This window comes from Epinephelus lanceolatus, chromosome 2 (genome assembly GCF_041903045.1).
Source record: "Epinephelus lanceolatus isolate andai-2023 chromosome 2, ASM4190304v1, whole genome shotgun sequence".
In the NCBI taxonomy this organism is placed as follows: domain Eukaryota; kingdom Metazoa; phylum Chordata; class Actinopteri; order Perciformes; family Serranidae; genus Epinephelus; species Epinephelus lanceolatus.
In genome coordinates, this window is record NC_135735.1 from 386,576 (window position 1) to 399,733 (window position 13,158).

At 45.8% G+C, this 13,158-nt stretch overlaps 1 protein-coding gene across 1 annotated transcript; it reads right to left on the minus strand.

Annotated features, from left to right (window-relative positions):
- Positions 1 to 1,330: 1,330 nt before the first annotated feature.
- Positions 1,331 to 12,806, minus strand: LOC117260280 (protein NLRC3-like). The gene is made up of 8 exons (XM_078172948.1): positions 12,627 to 12,806; positions 9,536 to 9,712; positions 7,210 to 7,460; positions 4,610 to 6,458; positions 4,342 to 4,515; positions 3,445 to 3,618; positions 3,274 to 3,320; positions 1,331 to 3,060 (listed from the first exon to the last, which is right to left on the minus strand). The coding sequence occupies exons 2-8, from the start codon at positions 9,709 to 9,711 to the stop codon at positions 2,795 to 2,797; spliced, it is 2,937 nt and encodes a 978-aa protein (XP_078029074.1). The 5' UTR covers position 9,712; positions 12,627 to 12,806; the 3' UTR covers positions 1,331 to 2,794.
- Positions 12,807 to 13,158: the final 352 nt, after the last annotated feature.

The window sequence follows — 13,158 nt, forward strand, 5'->3', positions numbered from 1 at the left end:
GCAGTGGTATCTCGGCTCCTCTGATCCTCCAGTGATTTGAGTAATCTTGCAAGTTTGATTGTGTTTTTTGCTCTTTGAGTGTTTAACCCTCGTTCTCCTACCTTTTTTTCCAGTGTCTCCCTCCGTGCCTCACAGCTTCCCACAGCCCAGCACTCTCACCTGGTTTTCTCACTCTGCACCTGGACTCCGGATCTCCTTTGTTCTCTGCATTATTCTGGCACAATAAAACTGTTAAACCTTTTCCCTCAGTCTGTCTGCATTTTGGGTCCATAACCTCGCTGCCACCACATAAACATCATTTATTTCCATTGATTTTATTCATTGATATTCCATAATGGGGGCTTCTCTGAATATTTAATGATTACATTCAGTCTTTTTTTCAGGGATGGAAACACTCACAGATTAACAGGAACAACAGATCTGAGGCTGATCTAACTTATTTAAAGTTTATTTTAAAGATTTACAGTTTGAATCAGTAACTCTGTGACCTGTTTTAATGAGCTGACTTTAGTTTGGTCATCACTCAGTGCTGTGATGACGTCTGAATCTTCACCTGTTACAGGATGAATCACAGCTGATGAATAAACCCTGACTTTGATCTGTCTGACTGTATTTCTCTGTGAGGTCACAGTATAAATGTCTTCGTGTCAAGAGCACAGCAGCAGAACAGGGACAGAGAGAAATGACATGTTCAAACAGTGTGATTCAGCTGACATTAGCTAACGTTAGCATGCTAACACTAGCTAACGATCAGTAAACACAGTCACAGAGCTGAAGCTGATGTGAACTGCAGGTCACAAACCAAAGTTCTGCTCACTGCCTGATTCAGACTGTTCTCACTAATGTTTCATATGTTTTCCTATGAAAATCAATTCACCCAAATTCATACATATGTCATGTATGTTGAAAGGCTGTGATCATGTGACCAATGAGCTGACGGCAGTAAACAGGAAGCAGTCCTGAGTGCCTGTAAGGAGGCAGGTTGGGATGGTGGATGGGACTTTCCCCTGGAGTCACGTGATCAGATCTGTGTGAGTCATGTTAAGGTTCGTCCTCACCATGTTTCTGTTCCTAAACCTAACCTCTGTAACTTTATGATAATTGTAACTGTAACTGCATGTTAAGGACGTGACATCATTCATGGGGCCCTTTATGTAGGATATCATACAAACTGTTCAAACTGAGAATATGTTGATTTACTGGCATGTTGTATGATTAAAAACTGTAAAGTGTTTTGATTCTTCGTGTGCTGACTGTGACGATGATCAGTAGGCCTACAGTAAATGATATCATATAGTCAGTAAAGTGAAGTCAGATTCAGATCTTTTATTTAAGGGTCACACACCAAAATATGCTCCGCCCACATGGGCTGCTGTGACACTACAACATATTGTAAACAAGAGTGATGACATCATGATACAAACTGTATGATGTGTACATTCATCAGACATGGAAACAGATCAGGGAGAGGAGCTTCTGACTGAGACACTTAACAAATGAACTGTTTCATTTCATTCATCCCACAGCTGTGCTCAGGTTTTATATCTGAACTGTGTTACAGACAGCTCCTGAAGTCGTCTCTGCAGAGTCTGATGAGGCTTTAAATCCTGATTCAAAGGTCAGAAGGTCGTTTGGAGTCAATCCTGATTATTTACAGTGCTCAGTACAGAACAGATAAGATTTAAACTTTGTCTGACTGTGTTCTTCCTGAAATCATCACCTGAGTTTTATCTTTAATCTCCATGTACGACACCAATGACTGACAGTGTTCAACATCCTCTGAGGATCATTTTCAGACTCTGTGAGGACGATGGTGTCGTCTGCGTATAGAAAAATATCAACTGTAAAAACTTTTAATCTGACACAAAACTCTGCTTCTGTTCTGAATCATTTACATTATTAATATGAATTATGAATGAATATTATATTATGATTATTTCATATTTCTTTGATGAGTGTTTCTCTTGTATGGACCTTGAGTCTGCATTAAAGTATATTTATAAAGATGGAAAATAGTACTGAAGAGAGCACATCTCCGTTTCACACCACATGGGGTTGAAAAGTCGTAGAATAGTGTAGCACAGTATAGTAAAGTGTAGTATTTATTGTCTGCAGTCAGTGTGTGGTGTAATGCAGACAGAGTAAACATGAGAGCACCACACATTAGGACCTGCTGGGACGTTCTGGTTGAAAGAATCTTCATCGTCTTGTTGAGATCAAGACATCTCAACAGTCGTATGGTGACACAGGAGACGTGTTAGAACATGAAAATACCTAATCAAATTATGATTTTAGTTAGTACTTGAAACTGATCCGTTTTTTTTGTTTTTGTTTTTTTTTTTTGGCCCTGATGACACACGTAAAAAAAAAAACCTCACCAGGTTCCCTGGAGTCTCAGAGCAAACAGTAGCCTCAGGTCGATAGAGGTGACCTTCAGAGGACAGGGTATCTGTCCACAGCAGAGACTCTCAGACCTACAGAGACACTGAGGAACCAGACCAGAACCCAAACCTGATCCCAGGTACAGAGGCTCGGTGAACGTGGTGTTGAAGGTGTGGAGGTGGATCAGAGAGTCTGAGGAGACGCTGTAGAAGGACAGAGTGCCACCGGGACAGTCCACATACACTGCCACTCTGTTAGAGCCAGAGGAGGCGAAGGAGGAGGCAAAGGAGGGGGTGGAGAAGACGAAGGCAGAGGAGTAGTTGGAGGAGGAGGAGATGGATGTTTCTCTGTTGTTGTGATAGGCGGAGAAACCATCACTGTAAGAGCAGAAGAGACACCAGGACTGATCGTTTCATCCAAACATGGAACCTTTCCTGTTTCCTTTCCTGCTGACTCCTCGGTAACTCACTGAGACATAAATGTCTCCCGTCCACTCCACCTCCCAGTAACAGCGACCAGTCAGACCAGTCCGGCACAACAGCTGAGGAACCAGGTCAAACCTGCCTGGATGATCCAGGTACGACTGGTCCTGTCTGACGTGGGTCACCGTCCTCTCATCTTCAGACAGTTGGAGTCTACTGTGTACTGTGTTTGTGTCCACTTCCAGTTCACAGATGTCTGAGGGAGATAGAGACAGGAAACAGCTGCAGGTCACCATCTGTTGACTCATCAACGACTTCACTGAAAGTTACTGAGAGAAAATCAAACTGTGAACGATGTTCAACAAACTTTTAATTCATCAATCAAGTCAGAACATTAACAGTTACTGAAACATCAGAGTCATATTTCTGCTTTTTGTCCTTGGGGGTGACGGACGATAAACACACTCACACTTCCTCACACCAGGTCTCAGTCTCTGCTGTCCACCATGATCCACCCTGCAGGAAGAGACAATGTCAGAGTCGACTCGACACATCAGCACTCATATCAACAATGAAACAGGAAGTTCATCAGTCAGAGTCACAGAGAGACAGTTAGACAGCTGCAGGTGTCTGTCTCTACCTGAGAGTGTCCAGTCTCCAGTGAGGATCCTCCAGTCCAGCAGTCAGCAGCTTCACTCCAGCGTCTCCTGGATGGTTGAAGCTCAGGTCCAATTCTCTCAGATGGGAGGGGTTCAACTTCAGAGCCAAGGCCAGAGACATACAGCCGTCCTCTGAGATCAGACAGCCTGACAGTCTGAACACACACACACACACACACACACTTTCCATCAATGTGAATTTGGCTAAAGGGCCTCAATAAGCAGCACAGTACGATGAGATCCAAAGAAATCCCCAGGGAGATGAGAAAGTGACTGAAATATATCAGTTTGGAGGTGTAACATCTCTAAAGCTCTGTGACTCCAGCCAGCCGCAGTGAGAACCATGGGCTCGACATGGAGAAAACCTGGAACAGTGGTGGATATTCCCAGGAGAGGCCAGAGTACCACAATTCCTCCAAGGTCACATTCGTGCCTCGTCCAGGAAATCCCAAAGAACCCAGAGGAACAGTGAAGGAACCTCAAACCTCGCTGGCCTCAGTTAAAGTCAGCGTTCATGATTCCACCATCACAAAGAGACACAACACATTCTCATTCCGACCTTGTGACATGCCACGACACGGCACTGTCTCTGTGTTTTCAGCTTCACGCTCTCTACTGACCAATCAGACTGCAGGGTTTCTAGCTCCACCTTTTAGTAGCCTATCAGATCTGTGTGCTAAGTACCCCAACAGAGGGGGGACCAGACATGGGGACGCTAAGGAACGGTTCTGTTGGTACCATCCACAACTTTTCACTGTGGGAACAGAAAGAATGAACTGAACTGAAATGAACTGAACTGAACTGAACCGGACTGCTCGGTGGAAATGATGCTGATGAAAGCTTCATAAGTAAACTTCAAACAGTAGTCAAACCCTGACCTGAGAGTTTCTAGTTGACAGTTCGGACTCTTGAGTCCAACAGACAGCAGCTTCACTCCTGAATCCTTCAGGTCATTGTTACTCAGGTCCAGGTGTCTCAGACTGGAGGACTGGGAGCTGAGAACTGAGGACAGAGCTTCACAGCTGGTCTCCGACAGGTTACAGCCACTCAGCCTGAAGATGAATCAGAAAAACACACGACGTCAATTACAAATCAACAGTTTTTAGATAAACTACATCTCAGCTGGACGGATACATATGCATGTACAGAGCTGTGTTGGAGGCTTTGAGCACTGGCAGCAGCCTCAGAAGAGCCTCCTCTGAAGCAGAGTATTTCTTCAGGTCAAACACGTCCAGATCATTTTCTGGTGACAGTAAGATGAAGCACAGAGCTGACCACTGAGACGGAGACAGATTATCTGTAGAGAGACGTCCTGAACTCAGGTACTGTTGGATCTCCTCCACTAGAGAACGATCATTCAGTTCATTCAGACAGTGGAACAGGTTGATGGTTCTCTCAGCAGACAGATTCTCACTGATCTTCTTCTTGATGTACTGGACCGTTTTAAGATTGATCCATGAGCTACTTCCTGTCCATGTCAGCAGGCCTTGTAGGAGAGTCTGACTGGTCTGTGAGCCACTTCCTGGCTGTGTCAGCAGGCCTCGTAGGTGTTTGTGATTGGTCTCCAGAGACAGACCCAGGAGGAAGCAGAGGAACAAGTCCAGGTGGCCGTTAGGACTCTGTAAGGCCTTGTCCACTGCACTCTGGTAGAAACGTGTTGATCTTCCACTGAACATTTCAGACCACCAGGAGGTTTGTTGTTTTTCCATCAGATTGACTCCAGAGTTGATGAAGGTCAGATGGACATGAAGAGCAGCCAGAAACTCCTGAACACTCAGATGGACGAAGCAGAACACCTTGTCCTGGTACAGTCCTCTCTCCTCTTTAAAGATCTGTGTGAACACTCCTGAGTACACTGAGGCTGCTCTGATATCGATGCCACACTCTGTCAGGTCTGATTCATAGAAGATCAGGTTGCCTTTCTGCAGCTGATCAAAAGCCAGTTTTCCCAGAGACTCAATCATCTTCCTGCTCTCTGGACTCCAGTGATGATCTGTCTCAGCTCCTCCATCATACTTGATGTTCTTCACTTTGGTCTGAACCACCAGGAAGTGGATGTACATCTCAGTCAGGGTCTTGGGCAGCTCTCCTTCCTCTCTGGTCTTCATCACATCCTCCAGAACTGTAGCAGTGATCCAGCAGAAGACTGGGATGTGGCACATGATGTGGAGGCTTCGTGATGTCTTGATGTGGGAGATGATTCTGCTGGCCTGCTCCTCATCTCTGAATCTCTTCCTGAAGTACTCCTCCTTCTGTGGGTCAGTGAACCCTCTGACCTCTGTCACCATGTCAACACAGTCAGGAGGGATCTGATTGGCTGCTGCAGGTCGTGTGGTTATCCAGAGGCGAGCAGAGGGAAGCAGTTTCCCCCTGATGAGGTTTGTCAGCAGCACATCCACTGAGGTGGACTCTGTAACATCAGTCAGGATCTCATTGTTGTGGAAGTCCAGAGGAAGTCGACACTCATCCAGACCGTCAAAGATGAACACAACCTGGAACTCTTCAAACCTGCAGATTCCTGCTTCTTTGGTTTCAGTAAAGAAGTGATGAACAAGTTCCACCAAGCTGTACTTTTTCTCTTTCAGCACATTCAGCTCTCTGAAAGTGAATGGAAATGTGAACTGTATGTCCTGGTTGGCTTTGTCTTCAGCCCAGTCCAGAGTGAACTTCTGTGTTAAGACTGTTTTCCCAATGCCAGCCACTCCCTTTGTCATCACTGTTCTGATTGGTTCATCTCTTCCAGGTGAGGCTTTAAAGACGTCTTCTTGTCTGATGGTTGTTTCTGGTCTGTGTGGTTTCCTGGATGCTGTTTCAATCTGTCTGACCTCATGTTCATCATTGACCTCTGCAGTCCCTCCCTCTGTGATGTAGAGCTCTGTGTAGATCTGATTCAGGAGCGTCGGGTTTCCTGCTTTAGCGATCCCCTCAAACACACACTGGAACTTCTCCTGCAGGTTACACTTTAGTTTATGTCGACACGCTGCAGCAAAAGTTCCTGAATTAACACACAACAAATAAAACCAGTGAGGACATGGAGGACACAGAGGACATGGAGGACACAGAGGACATGGAGGACACAGAGAACATGGAGGACACGGAGGACACAGAGGACACGGAGGACACAGAGGACACGGAGAACACGGAGGACACAGAGGACATGGAGGACACAGAGGACATGGAGGACACGGAGGACACGGAGGACACAGAGGACACAGAGGACACGGAGGACACAGAGGACACGGAGGACACGGAGGACACAGAGGACACGGAGGACATGGAGGACACAGATGACACAGAGGACACAGAGGACACGGAGAACACAGAGGACATGGAGGACACAGAGGACATGGTGGACACAGAGGACACGGAGGACACAGAGGACACAGAGGACACAGAGGACACGGAGGACACAGAGGACATGGAGGACATGGAGGACACAGAGGACACAGAGGACATGGAGGACACGGAGGACACGGAGGACACAGAGGACATGGAGGACACAGAGGACACAGAGGACATGGAGGACACGGAGGACACGGAGGACACGGAGGACACGGAGGACACAGAGGACATGGAGGACACAGAGGACACAGAGGACATGGAGGACACGGAGGACACGGAGGACACGGAGGACACAGAGGACATGGAGGACACGGAGGACACGGAGGACACAGAGGACATGGAGGACACAGAGGACCAACAGCCTCAGATCTGATACAGATTATTGATCTGTTAACTCCTCTTACGTCTCTTTAGACAGTCAGCCAGCTCCTCCTGCTTCATCCTCAGGAGGTGCAGTGTGATCTTCACAAACGCCTCTCTGCTGCTCCTCTGGTCTTCATCTTCCTCATCCTCACTCTGACTCTCTGAGCATTCTGGGTAATCTGGACTCAGAAGCTTCTGGACTCTCTTCAGCTCGTCCTTCACAAACGTGATGACGGTAGCATATGTATGTGTACACTTATGGTGTGTTATATTCAGTGTCGGGCAGGAGTACCTTCAGGAAGAAGATATACAGTACAGGTGAGTAATGAACAATCAGCACACTTGGAGACAGTTTTCATGCTTTGAGTTTGATCCAACATTTTTTTTCTTCTCTCCTTTTTCTTCCCTCACAGAAAACTAGATGTCAGTACTGTTATGGCGGCTGCTCACTGACAGCCCAAGAACAGCCTGAAGAGGAGGAGGACACCATGTGGTAGAATGAGGGAGTGAAAGACAATGTTATTGTTGGGCTGGAGCAGGACAAGTAGTAGGAATGGACTTGAGAGGCATTGGAAAGGGATCGGTAATCCAAATTATTCTATAGGGTGGCAGCAATCAATAAAGAAGTTATAGGGGCAATTGCATGTACAATGTGTCCCGGACTTCTTCAAAGAGTGAATCTTCCTAATAGGACCAAAACATGCATATTCAAAATCAAAATAAATTTTCCTTTTGAGAACAGGAGGACAAAGAATAAAGCAAGAATCAACACACCAAATGGGGTTACAAGAAATCATGCTTTCTTTAATTGTTTCACGCATGTGCTTGTATAATTTCTCCACCTTATCCCTTACTATATTTTGTGTTTCTTTCTGCAGCGGTTGCATTAGGGGAATCATATAATGGTTAGTATCCTTTAATTGTCGGTACTCCTCCTTTAAATAATTAGTTTTGTCATGGAAACAAATTTGTCCACCTTTGTCTGCACTCTTTAAGATGATGTTAGGATTTCTGGCCAATCTGGAGAGGGCCCTGTGCTCATCTTGTGAGACATTAAATGTGGTGAGGGGTTTTATTTTCAATTTTTCAAACACTTTAACGTCTTCCCTGATGAGCTTTTGAATAGGCTCTGAAATCGCCTGCAGGTGTGGTTCCCATCCTGATGATTTTGTAAAGGGTACAGGCATTTTTGGACAATCATATCTGAGATAATCTAACAGTTTTGGCTGGTGATGATATAAATTTCAATCAGACTTAGCTCGCTGCGGGTCAGTGGTTTTGGAATTGGGATGAAGGTGAGGCCTTTTTCCAAAATTGTTTTCTCTGTGTTGGTTAGTTTGTGTGTTGTATATAGGTTGATGACTAGATGATTAGAATGTGGGGGAGGCGTGTTGGAGCCATGTTCCCCCCTCACATGTTTAATTGGGTCAGCCAATGTTGTAAAATATGTTGCGTGGTTTCGTTAGTCCAATGCACTGGATTGGTGCGATTTATATGAAATGTTTGTCAATTTTGGTGAGGGTCTTGAATCTGGTCTGGATCCTAGAGTTTAATTCCTCAATTAATGATTGTTGTTTGGCAGTTAATCGATCAGAATAATGGATGAGAGAAACATGGATAGATGCTGAAGGAAAGATGGATGTGGCTATGGCAACCATTTGTTGCATCTGTTTCCAGATATTTAATATTGTCTGTTCTCTGAGGCAGTTGTTCAAGACGACAGACAAGATAACTTTTTCCACCTGGGGTTGGATGTTCATTTTCTTTATCAAATGTGTAATATGGGGGCATCTAGCTCCTGGAAAACTGTCAATTTGGAGTGTGGGGTCTGAAAAGGATGGGATCCTGGCCAGATTCAAGTCCCTATAATTATATTGAGTTTGTGTGCCTTTAAAATCCAATCCTGGACCTTACGATGTGTGTGAGGGTGGACTGTGGGCTACATGCACTGCGTAACAGGGACTATGTGTGGGAGGTGATGTCTCTGGAGGCGTACCGTCAGTTGTTTAAGGTAAGCTTCAGCTACTGAGCCATTTCTGTCATTAAGACTTCTGGAATGGCTGCTTTCGAGGGTTAGGGTTATACTTAGTCTGGGTTTGAGAACTGAAACAGTGTATGGATCAGGACTGATTAATGTGGTGGGTCTGATCAAAGATGGCAGTGAAAAGACATGAAAGACCTGATCTGGGCGGTAAAAACCAAGCCTGGACACAGTGTGTGTTCGATGTCTAAACAAGGTCAGCAGCATCAGTGAGGATCTGACCCTGACCCTGAGAGGATCATGAGGAGTGTCCACCCTCAAGTCAGCATAATAACAGACGGTGAAGCTCTGAACCAACACCCGAGTATTCAGTCTGACGTTCTCACCTTCCATCAGCACCATGTCCAACTTTAAAGTTAATGACTTCATCCATAGACCGGTCACTCTTTATGGACACACAGCTTGGTCCAGGTCCAGGTCCAGGTCCAGATCCAGGTCCAGATCCAGATCCAGGTCCAGATCCAGGTCTAGGTCCAGGAGAGCCTGGTCTCTGCTGCTGCATCCTGATAAAACAAAGACAGAGGATGAGTGGTGTTGTGTTGTTGATCAGGACGTGATGTGTTCCCAGCTGACTGATCAGTGGTTGATAACTGATCCTGAACTGTTCATATTGTAAACATGTGTTTATTCAGTGGCTGAGTGAGTGTGAACAATGTTGGTGGACTGATGTGATGTCATCAGGTCTCTGCATCATGTTGTCAGGTTGTCCATCTCGTCCTCGTGAACATAATGGAATTCCTTTAGATTTGTCACAAACGTCCACGTGGACTGAAGAATGACATGATTTAGAATTTATTTATTTATTTTATTTAATTCACTGACATGGATGGAGACTATCAGAGACACTGGACTGGTGGGCGGAGTCATACAACCACAGGGTGGACTGGTGGGTGGAGTCATACAACCACAGGGTGGACTGGTGGGCGGAGTCATACAACCACAGGGTGGACTGGTGGGGGGAGTCATACAACCACAGGGTGGACTGGTGGGCGGAGTCATACAACCACAGGGTGGACTGGTGGGCGGAGTCATACAACCACAGGGTGGACTGGTGGGCGGAGTCATACAACCACAGAGTGGACTGGTGGGCGGAGTCATACAACCACAGGGTGGACTGGTGGGCGGAGTCATACAACCACAGGGTGGACTGGTGGGTGGAGTCATACAACCACAGGGTAGACTGGTGGGCGGAGTCATACAACCACAGGGTGGACTGGTGGGCGGGGCCATACACCCACAGGGTGGGTGGGGCCATATTGTTTGTTATTGTTTGTATTGTTTGTTTGTAGCTATGAGTAGCTGATTTTGGTTGACACCTCACTGGTTGCAGGTGGGGGTGTGGTTTAACTAACAAAGGGAAGGTGGAGGGAAATATGCAGGAACAGGAGGAGTATGAGCTGAGACCAAACATCTATCATCTGTTTTCTCTCTTTCACACATGACCTATCTCTGAATTTATTGATGACCTTCAAACAGCGAGCGTTACAGCGTCTCTCCTTCTGCTGGGACAGGGACTCTGAACTGGGGAGCCTCTAAAATCACATCCACCCTTTGCTGAAACTGTTCAGTCTCACAGGAGACCTTTGACCCCACTGTGGCTGTGATACCATTCAGACGTGATGCTTCAGCTTCTTTTAACTGACCACAAACACCCAGAGGTGGTCCTGGCTAGTTTTACACCCTGGGTGAACCATCCCTCGGCTCCCCCCCGACCCCCCACCGCTCCCCACCCCCCACAGTACGATACCAGTGAAAGTATCACAGTTCTGAGTAGTATCACAATACCACAGCAAAAATTAGGCAGATGTGCCTTTTGTCATTTATGAAAAGATAAATCACTTTTCTATAATACATCAATGATATTTCAATGGAATAAATTCCCTAAGAAGATATACAGTACAGTCTCTAAAGTGCGGTGAGGTTTGTGGACCTTTACCTGCCACAAAGACAGAAATGTGAACGGCTCGTTTCTCCTCTGACACGCCACATACCTGTGTGCCGCCATGGCTTGGTTGTCCAGGTACTACTGGGCAGTCATGACACCAACGAAAGAGGAAATTACTGGACCTGGAGTCGGACTTCTCTGTCGCCGGTAAGCCGTTATCTTGCGAGCACTATGAGCCTCCGCCATATTCCTGTCTGTGACCCCCGTTCAACCCACAACCGCCAGGATTCACCTTTCCTTTCTGCTGCTGGTTAAAACGTGATAATAGGGGCACCCCAGCGCCCACTCCACTAACTTGACGTGGAAATGAGCGGTAGTCTAGAAAACTGGTGAGTTTGTTTTTTTTTTTTTGTTTGTGCCCTCAAATAGATTGCGCCCTGGGCGGTCAGCCACATTGCCCATAGCAAAAACTGTCCCTGCAAACACCAATTGTCTTTTTACACATTGATCGATCAGTTCTGACTGAGAAACTGATCAGCAGGTTGATCAATGAAGAAAAGAATCACTGCAGCTTCACAGAAACACTCAGAGACAAAAACAATCATCATCATCATCATCATCATCATATGTTACAACCCTCACAGGAGACCTTTGACCCCACTGTGGCTGTGACATCAGTACATTGACCTGTCACCTTCACACAGCGATGTCAGCACTGTTACTGCAGCAAGGAACATCCGTCTCAACACATGATGTCATGACCCGTGTGTTTGTAGCTTCTTCACAGAAAGATAAAGTCTGTTCTGTCACTTCAGTGACTCGTTCTTCATGTATAAACGTTAAACATTATAATTCATGATTAAACCTCTGGACTTTATCTCAGGTGTGTTTCCTGCTCAGGTACTGTCTGCACATCTACAACATGTCTGTGTCTCCGAGTGTAAACTCTGTGATCAGCTGAGAGGCACGTGATGCTCTGCTTATAGCTCCAACTAAAACATGAAGACAAGATGGAGGACAGAGACATATAGACAAGATGGAGGACAGAGACATATAGACAAGATGGTGGACAGAGACATGGAGGAAAGATGGAGAACAGAGACATGAAGACAAGATGGAGGACAGAGACATGAAGACAAGATGGAGGACAGAGACATGGAGGAAAGATGGAGAACAGAGACATGAAGACAAGATGGAGGACAGAGACATGAAGACAAGATGGAGGACAGAGACATGGAGGAAAGATGGAGGACAGAGACATGAAGACAAGGTGGAGGACAGAGACATGGAGGAAAGATGGAGGACAGAGACATGAAGACAAGGTGGAGGACAGAGACATGGAGGAAAGATGGAGGACAGAGACATGAAGACAAGATGGAGGACAGAGACATGGAGGAAAGATATAAAATCCAGAGGGTCTAAGTTCAGGTGTGACGTAATGAGACAGGTGTGACAGGACTGATTAAAGGATAACTGCAGCTGCTGCAGATACTGAGACTCAAAACACAGCTGACCCACACTCTGTACTGTACCTGAACGCATCCTGAGCGGAGCGGAGAGATTCACTGTCAGGCCGGAAGGTGAACCTGTTTCATTCCGCTCCACAGTCACGAGACCACACGAGCTTTACGTCATAAAAAGAGCTAAGAAGCGGTGAGCTCGTGGCTCATAACCAACACAGCTCCTTCTGGGCAGTAGGTGTGTGTTGCACCAGACGGTAATCGACTAGCTGACAAAGAAACACGGAGGAAACTTTGACGAAGTGAAAGTAAAAACACAGCTGACACAGGAAGTCCCCTCATCACCATGGCAACGGGTCAATAAATCGTCAACAGAGCGTCTGAGACAGTCAGTGTGGCGTATTGAGCATAGGATTATAAGAAGAAATAGGATATATGAATTATAGATATGTAAATAGAGTCATGAAATATAAATATTCATCTTGCTGCAGGTTTGAAAACTGAAGATATTAAGGATAAAAATATACTGAGCCTGTACGAGTGTAATATAATGATAATACATTAATATAATATAATATTATAATATAATAAAAATAATGTAATA

Bases quoted from the DNA above. Each gene is read 5' to 3' on its own strand.
- LOC117260280 (XM_078172948.1), bottom strand. From the start codon at position 9,711: ATGCAGCAGCAGAGACCAGGCTCTCCTGGACCTAGACCTGGATCTGGA. The intron at 7,461-9,535 runs GTGAGAACGTCA...TTCTTCCTGAAG, and splicing joins GGACATGGTGCTGATGGAAG to GTACTCCTGCCCGACACTGA. The intron at 6,459-7,209 runs GTAAGAGGAGTT...GTGTTAATTCAG, and splicing joins GGCTGACTGTCTAAAGAGAC to GAACTTTTGCTGCAGCGTGT.